General features: G+C 39.1%; 1 protein-coding gene across 5 annotated transcripts in view; it reads left to right on the top strand.

Annotated features, from left to right (window-relative positions):
• Positions 1 to 10,866, top strand: part of ccdc30 (coiled-coil domain containing 30) — an 18,788-nt gene that overhangs the window by 2,327 nt on the left and 5,595 nt on the right. For 2 of the 5 annotated variants that reach the window (XM_014017864.1, XM_014017865.1), the window contains exons 3-22: positions 752 to 934; positions 1,155 to 1,275; positions 1,459 to 1,649; positions 2,741 to 2,824; positions 2,955 to 3,032; positions 3,633 to 3,789; positions 4,118 to 4,189; positions 5,031 to 5,146; positions 5,241 to 5,323; positions 5,425 to 5,617; positions 5,793 to 5,891; positions 6,092 to 6,220; positions 6,556 to 6,693; positions 6,852 to 7,027; positions 7,179 to 7,437; positions 7,641 to 7,748; positions 8,054 to 8,224; positions 8,646 to 8,855; positions 9,943 to 10,100; positions 10,187 to 10,352. In XM_014017864.1, the coding sequence (XP_013873318.1) occupies positions 752 to 934; positions 1,155 to 1,275; positions 1,459 to 1,649; positions 2,741 to 2,824; positions 2,955 to 3,032; positions 3,633 to 3,789; positions 4,118 to 4,189; positions 5,031 to 5,146; positions 5,241 to 5,323; positions 5,425 to 5,617; positions 5,793 to 5,891; positions 6,092 to 6,220; positions 6,556 to 6,693; positions 6,852 to 7,027; positions 7,179 to 7,437; positions 7,641 to 7,748; positions 8,054 to 8,224; positions 8,646 to 8,855; positions 9,943 to 10,100; positions 10,187 to 10,352 (2,892 nt within the window). The remainder of the gene's footprint in view (positions 1 to 751; positions 935 to 1,154; positions 1,276 to 1,458; positions 1,650 to 2,740; positions 2,825 to 2,954; positions 3,033 to 3,632; positions 3,790 to 4,117; positions 4,190 to 5,030; positions 5,147 to 5,240; positions 5,324 to 5,424; positions 5,618 to 5,792; positions 5,892 to 6,091; positions 6,221 to 6,555; positions 6,694 to 6,851; positions 7,028 to 7,178; positions 7,438 to 7,640; positions 7,749 to 8,053; positions 8,225 to 8,645; positions 8,856 to 9,942; positions 10,101 to 10,186; positions 10,353 to 10,866) is intronic. The other 3 variants (XM_014017867.1, XM_014017866.1, XM_014017869.1) reach the window with 3 other exon arrangements.

Below are 10,866 nucleotides of genomic sequence, written 5' to 3'. Positions count from 1 at the left end.
TTTAATCGCGATTAAAGTTTTTAATCTATGCCCGTGCAGCACTAAAATTAATCAGAGTTAACTCGATAAATTTCACAGCCCTACTTTTAATATGTTTTACATCGAGTACTTTGATTGATTAAATCAAGACAAAGGACAACAKATATAACAAATAAAAGCATCCACAGATTGAGTTTGTCTTACAATCATAGCTGATCCTTTAACCATTTGTTCCATCATAGACCAGTAGGCTTCCTGTATAAGTGCACGGGACACATGAGACATGACATGTTGTCTGTGACAACATGCTGCATGTTTTTGGAGCAGAGACAGCTCCTCTGGCAGTCTGAAGGCTGCATGGTTTCAGCTCACGTTGCAAGCCCTATAAAGTGCAGTAACAGGTGGTTAGTGCTGTTAGCCTCTGTTGTGTTATGAGCATCAAGAAGATCAGGTTCAGTTTGACTGACATGCTGAAAATTTACCACACAGCTGTAAGTATTAATCTGTCATGCTTATTTAGGCTGCAACTTGTATTACAATTTACAATCTTATAGTATTTTCACATGTTAAATAAAGTCGACCAGTATCCATATACTGTATATTCAGACTAACACAGGGAGCTTTCAGTCTGCCAAAATATAGATTTTTCTCAGTTCTTATAGAAAAAAAAATTTTTTTTTTATACACTGCAGCTTCACATCTAACTTTAACACCTGTTGGATAAATATGCTATTTTCACACAAAACGTTTAAATCCTTCCCCGTTTCTTCAGGTTAGGACGGAGCTGGGCCAAATTTCTAAGCGGCTTCAGGAGGATGGTTTGCCCCCAGAGGCGAGTGTGGAGGAGCGGCAGCGACATCTGTGGCAGCAGCTGCTCAGCAGCGAGGCAAAGCTCCAGTCAGCCACCCAGGAGGTGCAGACGTTACGCACCCAGCAGGCCAACGAAATGAAGGAGGTGAGACGTTTCAGTCGTCTTTCAGTTGACCCGCTGTTGCAGCCACAGCTTCAGCTGTTCGTGGTTCACGGTTCAGTGGAAGGGTTGGGTCAGCTAAACGRCACCGCAGCAAGTTTTTGAGCTATTTAACTTCTGATGTATTTACAATTAGTACAGTTTTAAAAAATATATAGTTTTCTGACCATAGCTGATGTGGTTTTAATTTTTTTTAAACTATCAGGTGGAAAGTTATGTGGCGCATATTCGAACATTGCTGGAGGAGCGTGAGTGTCTGACTGCAGAATATGAGAGGGACAACGAAGAGTTGCGACACGAACTTCACCAGATCAAACATCAACAAGGTGAAAACAGTAAATTATTAATGGTTTTGGCATCCTTGTTGCTACTTTTAATGCACCTTGAATACTTTTGCTTTTCAGGAAACACTACTCCTAAGTTAGATATTTACTTGTGTTTGTGTGGAAGACGGTGTTTCAGATGTTGTGTAGTTAAAGACTAATGAGGAATTCTGTTTTTTTTTWAAGACTCGCAGAGTAAGGAGCTGGCTGAAATGTTGGCTCAGGAAGACCTGGGGGAGATGGGTTTGAGCAGCCCCAGCGAGCAGGTGGCTTACCTGCTGGTGGAGAGAGCCACCCTGTTGGAAAGGCTGGAGGCTGCTGAAGGCAAACTGGAAAGTCAGAGTCTCGCTGGCAACTTTAAAGACTGCTACCACCAGGTAAAAAATAAAATAAATAAAAGAATCAGTTCTTCCAAAAAAAGTAACACAAGTTTATAGAGATCAGAAAAAATAACATAAATAAAATTTTCATTGGCAACACAATTTGTTTAATGCTCTTCATTTTCCAAGTCACTGACCCATTTTCTTATTGTTTTGCACCAACTTTAAACCATTTTGACACAAAACAAAATTTGTTGGTTATTTTAAAGCAAGGGTGTCAAACTCATTTTCACGGAGGGCCACATGAGTGTTATGGTGGCCCTCGAAGAGCCACTTATAATGAACTTTGATGTTTCATTTTTAACTTTGACTAAACAGTTCTTTAACACGTCACTGACTAAATCTGCAACAAATACAGAAATATTATTAAAAGTAAAACTAATAAAGTTTTACTCACTGATGAGTTTCTAGTGAGTAGCTGCGTTATGGCAGATTTAGTTTATGGTTGATGCTGACTTTAAAGCAGCTTATTTTTAGACATTAATACTGAGCTATCCAACTAAACTGCTCAGTTACTTAAAGCCAACAGCTCAGGGGCAGGACAGTTGTTGTTATCTTTCACCTTTTAAATTTATTTTGTTGCATTTAATCATAAATTTCAAGTTTACCATTGATATAAGGAACAATTTTCATGTTAAGTTAAATTTTTTTGGGGGTGGGGTGTACCCCCCTGGTGGGCCACGTAGGAGTGACCCRCGRKCCAGATGGGCCTTGAGTTTGAYAYGTGTTTTAAARTATAGAATTTCTWTGATCTATGTATTACATTAAGTTTCATTCTTTTAATGGAAGCCTTCAGAAGCATTTGGAATTTAGAGTTTGAAAAATAATATAAATATTTAGCTTTTACTCGAACTGTTTTCATAGCTGTCGTCACACATGATACAGTGGGGTTTTTTTTTTTTAGTTTCTTGATTTGAACTGTAGGCCTCTTGCATCATAAAAGTGCAGTCATCGCTCACATTAAATATTTTAAATAGACTTCACAGTTGTAATCAAATGTAAYTGGTAACTAACCAAAGTACATAAAGACACCATATAAATGTGGTTTAAAAGTTTTTTTTTTTTCTGGTTTGTGACACTTTAAAAAGGATCACATTTGTCAGATGATGGGAGCGAACCGACAGCAGCAGAGAGAGGACGTGCAGAAGACCRGTGTAGACGGCATGACAAAGGTGAGGTGACCTTTTTTTTTTAAAATAATTATCTATGCCGAATGAAGTTTGGAGACGAAACCAACCTAACTTCCTCGGTCACTGTAAAGGACAGCTTGATCATGGTACACACGCTGATTTTTCCTCTCAGCAGTGTTCATCCCAGAGTCCATGGAAGAAGCTGTTTGGTCTGCACAGGTCTGGTCAGAGCAAACACAATGTGACTCCTGTAGGTTTACACTTTACAGCTGGTTCTAACTCATTACTAACACCGGTATTGTGTTGAAAACCAAAAATAAGGGTGTCAACCTTTTAAAATATTTTGCACAATGAATATGATAAAAAGCACCAGTTGTTGCATGTGTATGAAGATGTTTGACATGGATCACTTCAGTATCACATACATAGGGTTTCAGCAGTAATCATTATGTATATGAAATAACACTGCTCACTTTTTGTTTCCTATTAAAGTGGTTCTTCCTGCATGCCAAATGCTCTCAGCTCTGGCTTTGTGTTTCTGTTTCATCTTTTTTTAAATAAAAAATGTAGCTTTTTAAAGAGACGAGGAAAAAACAAAACCACCAATGTTGCAACAGCRCGGGTATATTTTCCTCAATTTGCCTTTCATTGCAACTAAAACCCAAATAAGTACTTGTCTCTTCCTTCTCTTCAGGCCTGCAATGATGACAAACCTCTGCCTGAAAGTGCATGGTTTTCACAACTGCATGTTGGCTCACTTGCATCTCCGGTCAAACTGCCAGTTTTTTTTTTTTTTTTTTGCTGTTCTTCTCCCACACTAACCATCTACCCCTTGTTGTTTTTACATCAGGCCCACAGTGAAGAGATTTCCAGGGATCGGGATGAGAGGCAGCGGCTGGAGCGAGATCTGGAGGAGGCGTCCAGGAGGCTGGCCATGGCTCATCAGGATATCCGCAGACTCACCAATGAGCTGGATGAAGCCAGAAACAACAATCAAAACACTAGTGGTATGTTGCACAAACTAGAGATTTATGTTCGGTATGCCATATTTAACTTTGTACACCCTTTATAGTATTATTTTACATGAACATTGTAACATTTATCATAAGTACTGTTAAAGGTCAGTGGCTGAACAGCTTGCCGTGTCCATCATTAAAAATGTCTGTTATTGTTTAACTATGAGTTTCACTTTTCTCCTTTTTTCTGCCAATTAGAAACATGTTATTACAGTCAACTAAAAACATTCAGCTGCGTTATTTGATACATTTAATTTAAGAAAAATAGCAAGAMTCATTAAATGTATTTTTAGTGATTAAAACCTGTTTATTATCCCAGGATGTGAGCTTCAGGGGACAGTTGAAGAATTAGAATTCCTGAAGACAGAAGTGGACAAACTGAAACACAGYGGTGAGACAGAGCGATGTGAATGTCACACATAATTAATTAATTAATTTATTWATTTATTTATTATTAATTAATCAGAACAAGTAGGTTTGGAAGGTGTGCATATATTTTAATCAATTAGAATAAACTTAGAAAACAGATGTTTATTTTATTTTATTTTATTTTATTTTATTTTATTTTATTCATAGACAGTCTATGGATTGGTGTAGATTGAAGTTACTTCTCCAGAGCAATTTTTTTTTAATTTGTCTTCTTTCTTTCCTTCTTTCTTCTTTTCCTTTCTTTGTCTTCTTCTTTTTTCTTGTCTCCTCTGTGTTAGTGCTGAATGCAGTTTTGCAAAAACATGGGTCTGTTGTAGTTTTTTGCTGTCACGTGGTGACAATCTTTAAAATAAATGTGTAGGACCTAAAGACGTAGGCTGCTTTTGCTTACAGTCAAGAATAATTATGTTTGTCCAGTGCAGATATTGTCAGAGCTGTTTTATTGTGCTTTTTTTTCCTTAAAACTTTAAGAGCATTTTCCGTTTTCTGATGATGTTGTTGCCTTTCTATTAAATGTAGTTTTGTTTACAACCTACTTGTAATGTAAACACAAATAGAAAATTACCTTAAAAACACACAAAATGTCTTTTATATAAAGCTTTAAACAAGTATTTTTATTGGAAAGCTGGTGAATGACTTTTGTTTTTGAACTAGCTTGCAAAAGCATTTTGTAAAATGAAAGTTTCACATTTTAAYTCTCCTGTTGCCCTTGGATCAAAGTTGCATGGTTAAAATGAAAAAAATATACCAAATGTAAAAGAAGCATAAAATATACATTTGTAACGTCACATTTCTGTTCACAGATGTGATGAAGCTGCAACAGGCCAAAGAGCAGAACGACCAACTGGATGCTGAGAACAGGACTCTCCGGGAGAAAGTTCACATCATAGAGTCAGAGAAAAAAAATCTCCTGGATCAGGTCTGTACACGCTGATTTTATATTTCTCCCCTAAAATAGAAACTCACAAAGATTGTTGTCTTACTTTATCTCTGTTTGGTTTGTGTTTGCGTAGCTGACAAAAAATGATTCAGCCAGAAAGGATCTGAAGGACAAGAACAGTGAGTCAGTCCAAGAAAAGGCTCAACTTCACAAACGGTAGATCCTCTTCATGTGTTAGAATCTGACAAATTTATGTTGACTTTATGGAAGAGTTTTGAAACTTAAATCATGGTTTCTTTATGGTTGTTACCTGATAGGTGTCAGGAGGCAGTGGAAGACGGACTCGTTCAGGTGAGAGAGTTGCAACGGCAACTCCAGCGGCTACGGAAGGAACAGGAAGAGCTGGAGGAGAGGAATGAGGAGCTGGAGGCCCTGCTGGGGGAGGCTCAGAATGCCAGCAAGGAAGACCGGCATCGCCATGAGGGAGAACTGGAAGGACTGCACAGAAGGGTAATGGGCAGAGAGTAGTTCTTTCTCAGCACTGCTGCACTGGTTGTAAGTGGGTAGTAAAATGAGATATTATTTTATGCAGGAAACAATTTAAAAACAAGTTTATATATATTGAAGAAACAAAATATCTCATTATAAATCAGTTCTGCAATCTTTTTCATGGCTTCTTCTTCAGATCAAAAGCCTGGAGGCAGAGATGAAAAAGCAGGACGCTCAAGATAAAATGCTGAAGAACGGCGAGGATGTTAAACCCTCTGAGTCTTATTTGCAGTTGGTAGGAAATTACTCTCTTTTTTTCAGTTTCAGTAACGTTTCCTCCGATGATGTCACTGTAATGTGTCAACATTTTAAGACTACTCTGGTTTGACCTCAACGTTAGTGACAAATTGATTGTGACTCATACGGAAAGTTAAATGTCAGTATCTATATGAAAACGTTGTAATGCACAGCGCTCTCCTCTGACCTTGCATAAAGCACCTCAGGGACAGCACCCAGGAGAGAATGGCTCTGCTGGAGGCCCGCCTGACCGAGGAGAAGGAGTGGAGGAAACAGCTGGAGTTGGATCTCAGTGCTGCCCAGACGGCACTCAAAAAGGATAAAGAGGTAAAAAAAAAAAGCATCCGCCTGCATTCGTCTGCATGAAACCATTTTAAACGTGTGTAAATGTCTGCCTGYAATTTAAAAATACAAAGACGGTGCAACGAGTTATTGTTGAATTTATGGAGTGTTTGCATTTAACCAGTTCTGATCGCCCTGTTGGTGCGGATCATTTGAACAAGTGTAAACATCGTTTGATTTGTACCAAATTATGGCATGAACCAAATCTTCCATTGTTTGATAGGGATTTATTTGCATGTTGTATATATTAAAATAAAATTCTAAGCTGAACTGTGAGTAAAACCTTTTGTCAATAAAAACAAAAATTATCCACTCTCAAGGCTTTGCAGATAGGTGAGCGAGAGCTAAAGAAACTGAGACTTGAGGTGAGTGGGCTTCAGACCGAATGCCAACAAGGGAAAACACTCATCAAAAGCTTGACTCAAGTGAAGGGAGAAAAGGCAGTTTTAGAGGAAAAGGTTTGTTCACTTTTACTTCTCTGCTTATTATATATTTTTGAACCTGACATAAAAACATTTTCACTATAAGCACATTAAAAATAAATGGTTATGTTGGTTTAATTACAACTTTGATTTTTAGKTTGTCTGACCCCAGTGTTGAACTCTGCTCTTTTTAGGTGGCYCAGATGGAGCGCTCCCACAGCAGACTTCAGACCGAGCTGGACCGCTGCAAAGACAAAACCCCGACTCAGTTAGACTTTAGGGAAAACAGGTTTCACTTGGACCAGCAGGAACAGATGGATCGTCTGACAGCYGAACTCAGCAGCCTCCAGAAGACACACAACACTCTGAGGTGGTTTCCAGTGCAGACTTTAGCCCTGAGTTTAGACCATTCTCTGGGTAGAAACGATTAGTACTGTTAGCATCTGTTGTTTTTCTATGACCAGGGACAAGATAAGACCATGAAGCTTGGCTCAGTTTGCATATGTGTGCACATTTTCCAGGGATGAGATGGCGTCTGAACGACTGAAGACGGCTGAACTTCAAGCCGAGCTAAGCTCCACCGTGCAGAAGAAGCTCGCAGCCGAAGGGGGAAGAGAGAGACTTGAGCTGGAGATACAACGTCTTAATAAGGAGCTTTCACTGCATCAAGAGCAGCTATCCTCTGCAAAGGAGGCGCTGAGTCGCAGCCAGAAGACAGTTCTTCAAACAGAATCGAGGCTCAGTCTTGTGCAGAACGCCAAGTTTGAGGGTTTGGATCAGGTAACTTTACATACCTGGTATTACTTGTCAAAAGGTTTAAGTGAAATGATCTAGTTTTTTTTTGTTAAATRATGAAAAACTAGGGCAGGATGGTGTAGAAAATCTCTCAGCGCTAAGCTTTAATGTTCCTATAAATCATGATGGAAATTAATTTCCTCTTCTACTCWATGTGTCTCTGATGTTCATCGCTTTCATCTTTGAAGAAAGAGCTGAGTCGTCTTCAGAATAAGCTGGAGGAGGAGCGGCAGCTGGCCTCTCAGCACCAAATGGTGCTTCAAGCTCAGGTGAATGAAGCCCAGGCACATCTTAAGGTACATAATGATATTAACACWCTCTAGCATCCTGAGATAATAATGTTATTTTGATATGTACGTGTATTATTTTGATTCTGTATGTTTATCATATGAATCAGCTTTTACATTGGTACAGCTGCATTAGCTTTTGTACTTTAAGCAATGCTTCAAAAAGACTTCAAACTGGTCTGAATATCATCTTTATAATTAGCCATTTGACTCGATGATTCATATCGGTCATAATTAAATTAATTGAGAGTTTTTTTTTCTGTTTGTTCTACCTGTCTGGTCATCCCAACACTGGCTGTTGTTTCCATCTCCAGTCCCAAGATTCATTGCTGAGCCAGAAGACGGAGGAAGCTAAGCAGATGAAACAGGACGTGCAGAGAGTTCAGAGCCTCTTTACATCAGCTGAGAGAGAGCTGCGCTACGAGAAGGAGAAGAACATGGATCTGAAGAGACACAACAYGCTGCTGGAGCAGGAGAAACTCAAAGTTGGTATTTAACTCTAGCACGTTTCGAACTTCCTGTCTGCTTCTGATATTTACCACATAATCACCATCTTAATCGTTCTGTTAGTCACCCAGGCTTTTGAATGCTTATCAAGATGAGCTCATTTAAAGCAGCGTTATAAACTTCAGCAGGGTAGACATGCGTACTATGTCCAGGAGTGTGAAAAAGTCAGCCTTTCTTTATAAGTTGCCACTAAAAATAAACAAATTTTCTTATACTTTTTAAAATGACCTTTAAAAAATGGTTATCCAGATGGGGTTTTCTTTAAAAAAAAAAAGCCTTATTTTCTGTCATTACTTCAAGAAATGCATGATAATTTAAGACTTTTGCACAGTGCTGCCTATGTATTTTGCCCCCACCCCCACCAGCGAAAGCGCTCCATTTTGAATGTGTTCCCTTCAGCTTTGTGCAGAACTGAAACAGGCCCAGCTCAAACTGGTGCAAGTGGAACAGAAAGTCCAAACTCAGGCTGCTGAGAGCGAACGGCAGCAGCAGAAGGTCCGGGAACTGGAGCTGGAGCTGGCACGCAACAGCACAAAGCGCGGCGCCGCCACCAGCATGCAGGAGGAGTTACAGGCAGAGAGGCTACGCCTCATTGCTGCTGACAAGAAGGTAAGTGCTGCCACATGTTGGTCCCATTCTGAGAGCAGCTCCGCTGTTAGTTGTCTTTAACAGCTAACCAACGTTAGCCTCTGCCTAACTGATTAAATATATAATGTTAAATATTGAACTAAAATTTCATGTGACAGTTGCTGAGTGTTTACAACACATAATGTCAGTGTGACGTCTAACATCACATGAAATTACTCATATTTACAGCTGAATGTGACAATTTTCTGACTATTAATACTGCACATTTGCACCTTTCAGACTGTTACCTGTTACACATCTGCACTTTCTTGATGCTATTCTCTCTATTTTTGTCTCTTTTTGAAGTTTGGTCTTTTGTCCTATCCTTTATCTTATTATCCTTTAAGTGTTCATTTTTTTTTCCATCGGTTGTCTCTTAGCGTCACTGTGGATAGCAAAGTAAGAATTTCATTGCTCAGGGAAACATGTTTCATCTGTGTATATGACAAACACTTTGAAACCTTGAATCCTAAATAATGTTTTTAATTTTGTCCAAAATGGCTACAATGTCATAATTTCTCAACGTATGACAATCTCTGGTATAAAACTCAATATGCAGTCTTTTTAAAGAATGTTAGACCTTTAATTAGTATTTTTATAATTTTGTTTATGAAGCATGTATGACAATATAAAGACACACGTCAGCTGGTGAGCTTGGTAACACTAAAAATAAGACAGACTCACACTCAGGCCGCCTGTTTTAGCTTCAGTGAGTTCAGTTCAAACTGAGAGTCGACCTTGTAATACTGACAGTATATTCCTTTATTCTTCTCTGCTTATGAATAAAATATCTAAATCTCATATTGATCCCTTTAATGGGATATACTGTCTGTGACCTAATTTGTCCTCAATCCCTAATGAAGTTAATCCCTATCTGGATATTAAGTTGCAGAGCGACCATTTGTTCTAGAGATGATGGAACATGTGTTCTKCCTTTCTTAATGTAACTCTTGATTTCTTTCTAATCAGCTTCTGTCAGGGATTTTAAAAATAATAATCTCAACACGTCTTTGAAATGGATGAAAGTTTATGTGTCTGAGTGCAGTCTGGGGTTTGGTTTTGATGAAAGGTATTGGAGCTGCAGCAGCWGCTGAAGAGCGCTCAGCACCAGCTGCGTGTAGAAGAGGCTCGGGCCGGTGAGAGCAGCCGYCTGGAGAGGGACAGCAGGGATCTGTCTGACACTTTGGCTGCCCTGAGAGCCCAGCAGCAGGAGGAGCACATCACCAGGTGACCTCYCCTCAACAGTGACAGATTTTTATTTTGTTCCCCTGCGAGGCGCTCTTCRTTTTATTTCCACACTGTCCTCCTCCCAGGAAGCTGTTGGAGCAGCGGGAAGAGGAGCTGCAGCAGCAGGTGCGCTCTCTGAGGCTGAAGGAGGCCTCTCTGAACAGGACCAACACAGAGCTCAGCCACCGGGTCCAACAGCTGGACACACGTCTGTCCCTCCTGGAGGCGGAGCTTGACAAGACAAGAGAGGAGGTGAGGAGTGATGTTACTGATATTAGATGTAAGAAAATATCGATACACTGAAATATCGCAATATTTCATATCCTGATAATGTATCCATTTTTAGTTAAGGCTTAATGAACAGACCTAAGAAGAAATGTGAAATACAAATGCAATTCTCACTGTTCAGTGTTCAATGGATTACATAAAAGGAATTGAATTTATTTTATTCAGATTTAATGCATGTAAAGCTAGGTGTGCTCTTTATACTGATTACATTTCCTTTGTCGTGCATCATATCACCAATTTCTTGGCAATACACAGCCATATTAATTACTTTACTCAGCTCAGGAAATACTTGACGGCTCCATGATATTTTTCTTGTATTGTGTATTTTTATATTGTACAGCACTTTGTGAAGTCATTTCTAAGAAAAGTGCTTTATAAATAAAATTTTACTTACTTACTTACTTACTTATTTACTTACTTACTTACTTACACAAATCTTTACTCCCAACATGACAAAGCTTTGTTTGATGACCTGTTT

Source organism: Austrofundulus limnaeus, unplaced genomic scaffold (genome assembly GCF_001266775.1).
Source record: "Austrofundulus limnaeus strain Quisiro unplaced genomic scaffold, Austrofundulus_limnaeus-1.0 Scaffold178, whole genome shotgun sequence".
Lineage (NCBI taxonomy): Eukaryota > Metazoa > Chordata > Actinopteri > Cyprinodontiformes > Rivulidae > Austrofundulus > Austrofundulus limnaeus.
This window is presented reverse-complemented; position numbering and strand designations above follow the sequence as displayed.